General features: G+C 31.3%; 3 protein-coding genes across 3 annotated transcripts in view; all 3 read left to right on the top strand.

Moving 5' to 3' along the window:
- Positions 1–998, top strand: part of LOC125853443 (peroxidase N-like) — a 4,032-nt gene extending 3,034 nt beyond the window's left edge. The window contains exon 4 of the mRNA XM_049533136.1: positions 576–998. Coding sequence (XP_049389093.1) covers positions 576–997 — 422 coding nt within the window. The 3' untranslated portion in view covers position 998. The remainder of the gene's footprint in view (positions 1–575) is intronic.
- Positions 999–2,739: 1,741 nt separating this feature from the next.
- On the top strand, positions 2,740–3,575 carry LOC125853436 (protein NDR1-like). The gene has a single exon (XM_049533126.1). It carries the CDS (start codon positions 2,844–2,846, stop codon positions 3,441–3,443), a length of 600 nt encoding a protein of 199 aa, XP_049389083.1. The 5' UTR covers positions 2,740–2,843; the 3' UTR covers positions 3,444–3,575.
- A 4,107-nt stretch (positions 3,576–7,682) lies between these two features.
- LOC125853424 (probable plastid-lipid-associated protein 12, chloroplastic) lies at positions 7,683–12,360 on the top strand. The gene is made up of 11 exons (XM_049533108.1): positions 7,683–8,011; positions 9,376–9,429; positions 9,650–9,724; positions 10,009–10,128; positions 10,294–10,485; positions 10,741–10,824; positions 10,915–11,007; positions 11,380–11,433; positions 11,539–11,618; positions 11,887–11,994; positions 12,078–12,360. The coding sequence occupies exons 1-11, from the start codon at positions 7,766–7,768 to the stop codon at positions 12,166–12,168; spliced, it is 1,197 nt and encodes a 398-aa protein (XP_049389065.1). The 5' UTR covers positions 7,683–7,765; the 3' UTR covers positions 12,169–12,360.
- The last annotated feature ends 609 nt before the right edge of the window (positions 12,361–12,969 follow it).

Below are 12,969 nucleotides of genomic sequence, written 5' to 3'. Positions count from 1 at the left end.
ATTAGCACAGTGAAGTTACAATTTTACCCTTATGACAACTTTTCACTTCAAAATTACAACCACTTATTTGAATTCAAGTGAAATAAATTGGAGGGAAACAACATACACTTTTACAATTTTCAAGAAGTGTAAATAAGGGTATAATAGGAAAAAATTTGTTGTCCTTTCTTGATTTGTCAAAATGGACAATTAAATAGGGACAACTAAAAAAGGAAATATGGACAAGTAAATAGGGACGGAGGGAGTATCATATAATGTGACGATGATTGGGCGCATCTCTTAGTGAGGTCAGAAACTTGAATTTTATATTTATCTTCTTTTATTTTTCTTTCTAAAATTGAGGAACACATCTCTAAGTGGTAATTGATAGCAATTTTGGTGTTTTAATTAATTAAGCATTTCAATTTTGGACCTATAATTTTAAAATTTTAATGATTTTCAATGATAAGAACCTAAATGTCAAACCAATTAGATCCACCTTAATTTTCATAATAGTGCACCCATCATCCCAAAATTCTGGATACGCATCTACTTGCGCTAACCCTTTTTAAATGTTTAATTGAATATTATTGTAGGTGCACATACAATTGGATTAGCAAGGTGTACAACATTTGACAATAGATTAAGAAACTTCAATGGGACAAGTTCACCAGACACAACATTAGACACAACCTTAGTAAGTGAACTTCAAAATTTGTGTCCATCCACAAGTGATGGAAACAACACAACCCCACTTGATAGAAATTCCACAAATTTATTTGACAATCATTATTTCAAGAATTTGATTAATGGAAGAGGACTTCTTGAATCAGACCAAATCTTGTTCTCTAGTGATGATGCTATAACAACAACAACAAAAACCCTAGTTGAGACATATAGTAATAGCTCTAAGTTTTTCTTCAATGACTTTGTTAATTCCATGATTAAGATGGGAAATATTAGTCCTTTGACTGGATCGAACGGTCAAATCAGGACGAACTGTAGGGTTGTTAATTAATTTGAATAATCAGTATGTAATATTGTGTTACGTTGTTCGAGCACTCCAAAATGATGTTGTACTTGTGTCAGATCCTCCAACGTACACTTGCCAGTATTTTTGAAGAGTTTGAGTGACATAGTTAGTATGTACTAGTATAAGTTGTTGTATTGTGAGGTATAAGTATGATATATGTTGCTTTTGGACCTCTTAAAAATATTGTCACACCAATATTGGATCTGTTATAAATATATAACTTTTGGATGATCCGCCACATATCTGACAGTATTTTTAAAGGGTTTGAGCACTACATATAGTTATTATGTACTAATATAAGTTGTTGTATCGTGAAATATATGATCTTATATTGAACTTTATGAAGAAATTGTAGTTTTTGTATTCTCTTTATTTTCACTTTTGTCATAACATTTTAGAATTTATTGAGAATATAATTAAGTAAATAGAGGTATGTTATCTCTAATACTCTAACTTAAGTTTTTTTTAGTGAAATGGTCATACACTTCAACATGATAGTAAAGCAAACAAAGTCTCTAGGTTCGAGTCTCATGTACTCCATCATGAGCAAAAACATGAGATAAGGTCACACACATTAACATTAGAGTAAGCAAAGGTCGTCCTGAATTCAGGTCTCACTGTCACCCATTATTCAAAAGAATTTCCACGTCGTAGTTGGCCATAATAGATTACAATTAAGCAAATACAGAATTCAATCTAATTCAGTAACTTTCTATCCAAAATATTATTCTATAAAGTTGTGTCTAAATATGTTACTACCAAGAAAAGTAAAAATTCAAGGGCCAAATCTGCAAAATCAACTAACCTGATCTCTAGTTTCATTAGAATTGGGCTAGAAATGAAAGTTATCAAGAATTGGACTTAACTTAATTACTTGAATTATTCATGGGCTATCCAAAGAGCCCACTTATCACAAGAACATTACCGGATTAAAGATATCACGTCAGCACAAAAGGTACCCAAAAATATAGAAAAAATGAATTCAGGAGAGGGTTATAAAACCCTCATTAAGATAAGGTGTCACTATGATTTTGATAAATTTATTAAACAACTACACCAAAAAGGAACAGTTGATTTAAATTTTTTGACACCTAATTAGTTGGTATCTCAAAGCGAGTATCAGACGCGGGACCATGAAAAAAAGAAAATATCAATTCTTGAGAAGAGCTTTAATAATTGGATTTATTATTTGTTTTTTTAAAAGACCTGGATTTAAAAAAAAGTATTTTTAAAATACAGGCTGGGTCAACTAGTCTTTGTACTTTTTTATTTTTTATTTTATATTATCTTCCAAGAAGTTGTATGAGTAATGACAAAGTGCTTTGTAACTTGTCAGAGGAGTAATAAGATGAGTGTGGGGGGACATATTTAAATTTCGTGGAACCATATCTGATAATATTTATTTAGATTATTTACATATACTTTTATAATAATACTTTTTTCTTATTCACTAAATACCAAAAAGGTCACTTATTTTTCTGAAAAATATTTTTCGCAAAATAATTATTTTTTTCAGTCTTCCTTTCACACTATTGTGTAGGACATGTTCCAAGAATTTAATGGAAACCACCAACTAACTTGTCCATAAGTACAAAAAAGAAAAAAAAAAAGAAAATGAAGGGTAAAGTAATAAAGTCATTGACCCAATGACTCAAGTCTTTAAAAAAGCACAAAAAATATAATTGTTGAGAATCAATATATACCTTTAAAAAACCCACAAAAACTTCTTAAGAATATTGTTCTACCACTTTTCTCTACTCTCATTTCCCATCTCTTCTTTCATCTCTTCTGATAATTTCAAATTTTGAATTTGTCTCTCTGACTTCCCAACATGTCGGATTCACGTGCTTGTAGTTGTGTCAAATTGATAGTGAGTTTAGGCGTCACAGCTCTGGTCCTATGGTTAATTCTACGTACCACGAAGCCCAAATGTTCCATCGGAGATGTTTACGTGCAAGGCCTTGACAAATCAATCAACTCCAACAACAACAGGACGAATCGTGACAACCATATATCATTTCAACTAAATTTGAAGAATGAAATGAAGGACAAATCTGTTCGTTACGACAACATTACCCTTAGTTTTTACTATGGTACAAATATGAGTTACCCTCTAGGTAATTTTACATTTGATAAATTTAAACAAGGTAAAGATAAAGAAGCATCTAAAAGTGGCATGATTGAGGCACATAATATGCCATGGGATAATGCAATTAAGGCTGTTTCAAATAATTCTAAGGCAATTATTAGAGTTGATGTGAGTACTAAAATTAGGTACAAAATTATATTTTGGTATACTAAAAGACATCATTATTTTGTGGAAAATAAAGTTGAAATTGATGATAGTGGTAAATCTAGTGCACAACAAATTAGTTGTTGTTTTGGGATTTTTGGATTTTTATTATTTGTAATTTTGTCATTTCTACTTTAATTGTTTTAGGGTCCATGAAAAAGGTGAAGCATCTTTTAATTAATTAATTTAGTGTACTTTTTGTTATTCTTTCTTTCCAGGTTGTAAAGGACTAGTATTTATTAATATTCATATTTTCTTTTCTTTCAACAATTATTATTGGATATACATAGTTCTTTTTATTTCTTTAATTATTAATTTGAATTTGTGTCTCGTGCGTAATAAATCAATGGGCTTATATTGTTTGGATTGTTCATCATATAATTATAAGGATTTGATAATATGAATTCGTGTGTGAATACAAATACTAGAATATGTACATTAAAATGTATATTGTTATTAATTGACATAATACATAGACGTGTTATTTAACTTAATTTCAACTGATATCTATACCTTCTAACTTTCAGTGTATATAATTAGACACTTAAACTTATATAAAATTGAATAGATAGACATGTTCATCTTATGTAGCGTCCTACATGACAATTTTATGTCTTACGTGGCGTCTTACATGTATTATGCCACGTAGAATACGTATGTCTACTTGTACACATTCAAAATTGAAAAGCGTAGAAGACAATTGATGTCAAGTAAAAAGGTATATTTTTGTATTGTGTCTTATTAATTAAATGGAATATCTTATGAATAAAATATTATATGTTTATAAAAAAAATCAAATTTTATTGATTTTAGTTCAATACTTAATTAATCAAAATATACAAATATATATATATATATATATATATATATATATATGACATAAACACAGAAATCAAATCTAATACCTAATCAATTTGTGTTTCTTGAGCATAGAAGGAGTCAAAGCATTCAAGTAAGTTCAATTAATTTGAATTTGCGTTTCGTATTAAGATTCTCTAAAGATAATAACAAAATTAGAAATATCATTAAAAATATTCAAATATTTAACTTATACATACAATATAATATTTCGAAACATTCATCATAGGCAACTGTGCCCTTGACTAACAAATAAACGTCCTCTACTAAGTATTTTTCTATTTTCACAGTTTGATCGAAGGGATTTTATCTATCAATCACATCTGAAAATTATTCTATTTATATCTCCTCCCACTATTTATTTATGAATATATTCCTAAAATTAAAATATCTTTATGAAACTTAAAGCTGTCTGCTTCAAGTTTTCCACTTTAATTATTCCATACTCAAACGTCCAAATATAGATGTTAGGTTCACCAGATAGAAATATAGTATTGATCCCGTTTCAATTTGTTTATCTGATTTTAATTTGACACAAAATTTATAAAAAATATATTTTTTTAAAAGATAATTTTGTTCTAAAACTAAAAATATATAGAATATATCAAAATATCATGCTATGAGAGTTTATTATATGATATCACTTGTTGTACCCGATATATATATTTCTACGAAACATTGTCAGTGCACGTACGTTGTCAAGTTGAAGTAGGGAATAGGGTAAAAAAAGATTTAATGTAAATTCCTTATAAAAGAAAAAAAATGAAAAAGGGCCTAAAATATCTTTCAAGCATTTGTATTGGTATAAAATTATCTTCCATCCATCTTTCAGTCCTAAAATAACCCTGACATCCACCTTTTGGCTCAAAAATATCCTCGATATTAATTCGTTGGCTCATATTTGCCCTTAATTTTAATAGTTCATTTTAAGTAAAATTATTAAATATTTATTTATTATGTTACCTAATGTGATTGATCCAAATTTAAACCCTTCTCAAATAAATAATAAAAATCATATGTTTAATTTTTATTTTTTTTTATAAAATCACATATGATTCATATTTTGACCTGATACACTTGAAAATAATATTGAAAAAATAATTAATTTCATGATATCTTCCTATTGACATATTTTAAATCAACCCCCCCCCCCCCCCCCCCCCCCCCCACCCAATTTATTATAACGTAACACAACTCATAAATGAGGATCCAACTAAAATTCACCCCGATTGATTGTCCATCTAAACAAATTATTATTATTATTAATATAAAATTTTCTATCAATTATTCAAATGTCTTTTTCATTTTTTTAATTCCTTTTTATCTACTATTCTTAATTAGGATATTCGGGACTCAAACTTGAAATGAACTGATCACTTGTTTATATTCTTTTAAATTTTATTATTATTATGGTGGGATGAGGGTGGGATAAGAGAAATGATTATTTTATTTTTTTTATTTTGAATTTTAGGTAAACACAAAAGAAAAATGCAATGTTTGTACATACTAGCTTAATTAAGTCATTTTTAATTAAACTAACTATTTCTATACGAATGCATCTCTATTTAATTTTACTTTTTTTTTCTCTCTTGTTTGTCATTAATTGGAAAACAATAATATTTAAAATGGTGGATACGATCAATAAAAAAAAAGAGGAAGAGATAGGAAGTGAAGGGGTGGCGGTGGGAGGGGGGAGTATAGAGAGTAGATACCTAACATTTTCTTTTATTTTTAATTTACTATGAAATTCAAAATCAAGTCAATCACGTGAGCTTATATATTAAGTAATTTCAAATTATTTTAACGGAAAAGGGCCTAAAATGCCCTTAAACTATGGAATTTGGTATAATATTACCCTCCATCCAACTTATGAGTATGATCCGTTAGACATAATGGTATTTTTGAGCCAAAAGGTTGACGTCAGGGGTATTTCAAGACCCAAAGGTGGATAGAGGATAGTTTTGTACCAATTCAAATTATTGAAGGGCTATTTAGGCCCTAAATATTTAAAAGATTATATGTTAGTGATAGACTGATAGCGGTGATAATGACTAATAGTGGTGGCTATGAGTGATAATAGACGGTTATCGTTGGTGGCTAATGATGATGACTGATATCGCCTGTCGTGCCCGATATATATATTTCTATGAAAGATTGTTTTCGTAATTTGAACACGTTATCTTCTATTCACATGATAGTAACTTAATGACCAAATACATCAATATAATTTTATGATATTTAAAATGTTACTGTGAACAAACAAATTGAAATAGACGAAATAATTTTTAATAGTTTATATCATTGATATCGCTTTTAAATAAAATAATTCATTGAGGTTAATGTACGTAGCCTTCTTTAAAAAATTCATGGAGTTGGCTTATAATATATAAAAATAAATTGAGGTCTAATTCAAGTTCATACAATTAATATTATTAGTTTTACCTTGTCAGTGCACGTACGTTGTCATTTAATATTTACTATTATTATGGTTGTTGTTATTAATTGCTCTTGTCGTCAAGTTGAAGTAGGTAAGAGGGTAAAAAAANATAAAAATTAAATTGAGGTCTAATTCAAGTTCATACAATTAATATTATTAGTTTTACCTTTTCAGTGCACGTACGTTGTCATTTAATATTTACTATTAATTATGGTTGTTGTTATTAATTGCTCTTGTCGTCAAGTTGAAGTAGGTAAGAGGGAAAAAAAAGATTTAATGTATATTCCTTATAAGAAAAAATATGTATGAAATTTAGATAAAATGTAATTAATTTATAAAATATTTAAAAGATAATATGTTAGTGATGATAGCGGTGATAATGACTAATAGTGGTGGTTATGAGTGCTAATAGACAGTTATAGTTGGTGGCTAATGATGATGACTGATAATATATAGTGATTAATAATAATTACGACTGATAATTATGGTGAATGATAGTGATAGATAAAAGTGATAGAGGATTGTAATTTTGATGGATGATGATGATAAATAATGATAATAGTGATCTACAATAATGTTTGATAAATATATGATAGTAATTGAAGGTGATTATAGTAATAGCATCGAAATATATGACACTGATTAATGATAATACTATTGTGTGGTGGTGTGTCATGGCACATAGTCGATAATAATAATATATGACGATGATCAAATAACGATAAAAATAGACGAAGCAACGGTAAAATGCCTTTTTTTAAAAACAATTCTTGAATAGATAACACCTTAATAATATTAAAACTTGAGTCATAAATTTTAATCATTTAAATTTATTCAAAAATCATAAATCAAAATAATTACGTAAATATTTATTAAGGGTAAACAAATAAGACTCTCGCAAAATAACAAATCAAACTCCTTTTATTTTAGCCAAAATAATTCAATAGCAATTGATTATCTATATAGTCAAATAGATAATATTTACATGGTCCACATGTACACGTGTATAGCCAATAACTTGCCACGTGTCCAAGAAAATCCCTTATATATCTAACTAAAAAATAAAATAAAAATCTTGAAAAGTTAGTTGAAGCTGTTATCACACACACAAAATCCCTTCCCTCCAAAAAGTAAAAAAATAAAAAAAATTCCACACTTAGCAAAAATGACAACAATAATGGAAATTGGGAATTTGGGTGTTGGATTTAGGCCTCAAATTGCGATAAATTCGACTCGAAAATGGCGTTGCAAGCAATTTCTTGGTCAAAAAATGCAAAACAAGAAGAGTTTTTTGCTTGTATGCTCTGTTGCAAGTAAAGTTTGTTCTTTTAGTGAAGAAGAAAATGGACTAATTGAAGCTCTTATTGGTATTCAAGGCCGCGGTCGCGCTGCTTCACCTCAACAACTTCAAGTTAGTTCACATTTTTTTATCCCCAAATTTCTTGTTTTGTATGATATTTTGTTCTTGTTGTGCTTTGTTATGATTGATGTTGTGGAGGATACATATTAGGTTAGTAGGTAGTAGTGATTTGTCTTGCTATCCGTACGTATTGCTCCTGTAGTTTCTTGTCCTTCGATTTCCGTTATTGTCTGTTGTGTCTTGTACTTTTGATGATTAGTAGTAGTATTTTACTTTGTTATGTTTTTACTTTCGTTACTTCTTTTTCTAAACTACTTTGGATTATTTTTCCTTGAGTCGAGGGTCTATTGAAAATAAATTCTCTACCTCTGAGGTAGGGGTAGGTTTGCGTACATGTTACCTGTCCTAGACCCCACTTTATGGGACTACACTGGATATGTTGTTGTTGTTGTTGTAGTTTATTGGATTTGTTTCCAAAGTTACTGAGTTCTGTTGAACCTGTAAGCTGCATTGTGGCTCCGCTCATGGCTTAGATTAGATACTATAGACGATATTATAATGCAGAGATTGAAAATGTGTGGGCTATAAAGTGGATTAAGTAGTTTGAAGCATGTAACGTTAGAGTGATTACACATTAGAATGGAAGAAAAAGATCCATATATGTGATATTTACGAGTTGGAAATAAGTTTTAGACTTATAACTTATAATATCATTACTACTACTTTTTATATATAATTTATATTTCATTTTTATTTAATGATCGTAAACAACCTCTCTACCTCCATGTGTTAGAGGTAAGGCCTGCATATACTCATGGACCTAATTTGACATGGTATTAGAGTCACACCCATTGGGTCTGGTGTGGACCGTGCATAGAGTTGTGTATATATTCCCGGAACCTTGAATGTCATGCTCCAGATCGAACAGTGGAACTCCGGATAAAGAATGTCATATTAGATTACACCGTGTATGTTGTATTTAGTTTGGTATGATAACGATTGAGTTGAGCATAAAAGAAGCAGTACAGATTCATATAGCCAACCTCAACTTGTTTGGGATTGAGGCATAGTAGTAGTAGTTGTTATATTTATTGTTGTAATGAGGCTCAACATGAGTTGAGCATAAATATAGAAGTGGAAATCATATACCCGACCCAACTTGTTTGGGCTTGTGCCATAGTTGTCGTTATCTTTATTGTTATAGTGGGATGTAACACGAGTTGAGCTTAACTAGAGAAGTGAGGATTCATATAGCTGATCCGAACTTGTTTGGAGTTGCCCCCATAGTTGTTGGTACATTTACTGTTACAGTATTTGAATTTCATTCTGAGATTGACATCTTTTAGGGGTCATCTTGTGTGTCGTATAATATTATAGGCGGATCCAGGATCTAAAGTAAATATATGGTTATGCAGGAGGTTGAACGTGCTGTTAAAGTTCTCGAAGGATCAGAAGGTGTTTCTGAACCAGTGAGTATTGTCTTTGAGTGCTTTCGCTTTCATTGCATTTCCGTTGTACTCATTTCTTAGCGTTGATTATGATAAATGTGACTGCATATCTGCGAGAAAAATATACTAAAAACGATAAGTTTGTTGTTTCAATGTAAGTAACAAAAGGGATTTGGAGGTTTGCAACTTTACAATGTTGTTAGTGACTTGGTGTTATATTCACATGGGCTAATATCTATAGACAAGCTCGAGTTTGATAGAGGGTCGGTGGCAGCTGATGTTCACGACTAGGCCAGGATCAGCATCTCCTATTCAGGTTAGACGTTATACATTTTCTTTACTGTGCTTTCAGCTGTCAACATTTTTCTGGTGCGTAGATTGGTTAGAGAGCTTAAATGAAGAAATGATGGTCAATATTCATTTCGTAGACATACTAAAAATTGATACTGTATTGTGGATTTCAAAGAAGTAAATTTTATTCGTTAACATTAGCATTGATCATAACATCAGCAAATATCTTCTTTTCCTTGGGTCAAAAGGCAGTAACGAAAACGTGGGGTTGTCTAACTTATCGTTTTCCTTATATGAGCCATTTTGCAGAGAACATTTGTTGGGGTTGACTCATTCAGTGTATTTCAAGAAGTGTTCCTTAGAACGAACGATCAACGTGTATCCAACATTGTTAAGTTTTCTGAGGCAATAGGTGAGCTGAAAGTAGAGGTATGTATCTTTTATCCAGTTTACTGAATATTGTAAGTTTTTCGAAGTGGAGATTCATATAGCCGACCCCAACCTGTTTGGACCGAGGCGTAGTTTTCTACTTCAGTTTTGAACAATAATTTGGCTCTTTGGTATCTTACTGAATGCAAGTCTTATGTTCCTCAGGCACTTGCAACAATTAAAGACGGAAACCGTATTCTTTTCCAGTTTGATAGAGCAGCTTTTTCGTTCAAATTTCTACCGTTCAAGGTTCCGTATCCTGTACCTTTTAGACTTCTGGGAGATGAAGCTAAGGGCTGGTTAGACACAACATATTTGTCTCCATCCGGGAATCTCCGCATTTCAAGAGGAAACAAGGTAGGAGAACGTAATTAGCTCGTGTCATTTTTTCTGTTTTGCTTTTCCTCACTGTTAGACGTTATACCATGCATAAAACGTTGTTTGGACTCTTCAAAGATATCGCTGGTGTGTGTCAGATCCTTCAAAAGTTATGCATTTTCGGAGGGTCCAAGCAACATAGTATAAAATCAGTTAACTGTATACTATCAGCTTCTTTGTAACGGGTAATCAGTTAAGCGTTTAAGGGCCACAAACTATACTGATATAGTGCAGGGAACTACATTTGTGCTGCAAAGGGAAACTGAACCAAGGCAAAAGTTGCTTTCGTCCATTTCAACGGGGACAAGGGTAGAAAAGGTACAAATTTACGCTCGTTTCTTGTGAAAATCCTGTTATAACATGTGTTGGTTCTGTGATTAATAATTTGCTTGATTTGAAATTTAACAGGCAATTGACGAGTTTATTTCCTTAAACCAAAATGTCGCGAATCCTGAACTGGAACTCCTCGAGGGAGAGTGGCAAATGATATGGAGTTCACAGGTATCTGTCCAACATCTCTTTTCCTTTCAAATGCAAACTTTGATAAGTGTGTCGCGCTACTTTGGGATCTAGAACACAACTTACGAGTGACAAATATTTGACAATGAATCCAGTTATTATTGTATATTAACTTGAGGTCGATGTAGGAATCTATAAATTTCAAATCCTGAATCCTACTCTGGTATGAATTTAACCTTATCGAATGAAGAAAAGATAAGTTCTAAACATGTTGTTTGGTTATATCAGATACTTAGAGCTGTTAACTTGAGAATAACTCTGATATACGAATACACTTAATAAAGCTCCTTTTTCTGAATAGATCATTCATTTCTCGTATCATATATTAACTTGAGGTCGTTATCTGCTTGATAGGTTGAAACAGATAGTTGGTTAGAGAATGCTGGCAACGGTCTGATGGGAAATCAGGTGCATAGGGCCTCTTCATTCTGCTGTTTTATTTTCTCTATCGACTTTGATATCTTTGGTCACGTACTATACTTTCTTATTCGGAATTTGTGTTGTTCTTTCTAGATTGTCAAACCAGATGGACAGTTGAAGTTCCTCGTTGGCATATTGTTCGGTATTAGGTTCTCCATGACTGGCAAATATGAGTAAGTACTTACCATTTCAGCTATTGATATAAATGACTTGTGAGAGATCTGTTTTTTGCCTCAGTAATTACCTAACGAGAGAAGAGAGAGTCGATGCAAAAGCAGTGTTTTACACTAGGATATCTGAAATGTTAGACACAGCGAACTCTGTTAACTACGTTTTATATAGACTAGAAGCCAGAGAGATACTAAAGCTGTGAGCTCGATCACCTAGGAGGCCTTTTATTTGGTCTGCTCGTTAAGCTTAACTGCTCGTCTTCTAATACAGGAAATCTGGAAGTAACACGTACGATGTCATAATGGATGATGGAGCAATCCTGGCTGGTATGTATGGAATTCCAGTAGAAATGGAAAGCAAGTTCACCATAGAAATACTGTAAGATATATCGATCTATTGCAGACATAACGAAATTAACTGTCATCAATCGCTATGCTATCTTCTTACTTTGTCCAATGCAGATATACCGATGACAAGATCAGAATTTCACGCGGCTACAACAAAATTCTCTTTGTCCATGTACGCGTAGACGGATCCAAGAAGAAGTCATGACTCTCAAGGTTTCCATATAGTTACATTAAGGCCAACTTGTCATGTTAAAACTTCAAGCATAGTCAAGTAATTCTCAGATTGTAACTTATATTCAACTTGGAAAGCACTTCATTTTGGCATCTATAACAACAAAAACGTATTCAGTGTAATCTTACAAGTGTGATTCGAAGAATATAGAATGCACACATACCGTACCCCTACTTTTGTAGGACAAAGAGGTTATTTCCGATAGACATATTTTGGCATCTATTTTTGAAAAGTAGGAGCATAATAAAACCAGCATGAAAGCATTTGCAAATGAGGAAGCTCTAATTCTCTAATACTCTCTCTGTCCCAATTTATGTAACACATTTCGTTATTCGAGAGTTAAACAGTTTAGGTTTGATCGAGGATTTGCCTCATGGAGTCTTGAAATTTTTTAAAATGAAATTTATATATTTGTAAACTACGTAAAAAATACTATAAGTCACAATTTGGAATATTTAAAAGTATACGAAGAATTTACGGTTAAATATAGACTTGTTTGAATCTCGAAATCCAAAAAGTGTCACATAAATTGGGACATATCTCGAAATCCGAAATGTCACATATTTATATTCTCTTCGTTCCAATTTAAGTGACTTAGTTTGATTTGACACAGAGTTTAGAAACAACGAGAGACTTTTGAATATTGTAATCATAAATTAAAGATGCATGTAGTTCTTCAAGTCTCCGATCTTAAATTTGTCACACAGAATGTTGAAAATGAAAAACTTACTACATATAAAAAAAAAATTCTTTCTATAACAAACCAAAAAGAAA

The sequence above is a fragment of the Solanum stenotomum genome, chromosome 1 (assembly GCF_019186545.1).
Source record: "Solanum stenotomum isolate F172 chromosome 1, ASM1918654v1, whole genome shotgun sequence".
Lineage (NCBI taxonomy): Eukaryota > Viridiplantae > Streptophyta > Magnoliopsida > Solanales > Solanaceae > Solanum > Solanum stenotomum.
Note: the sequence above shows the minus strand (reverse complement) of the source record. Positions and strands in the feature narration are given on the sequence as shown.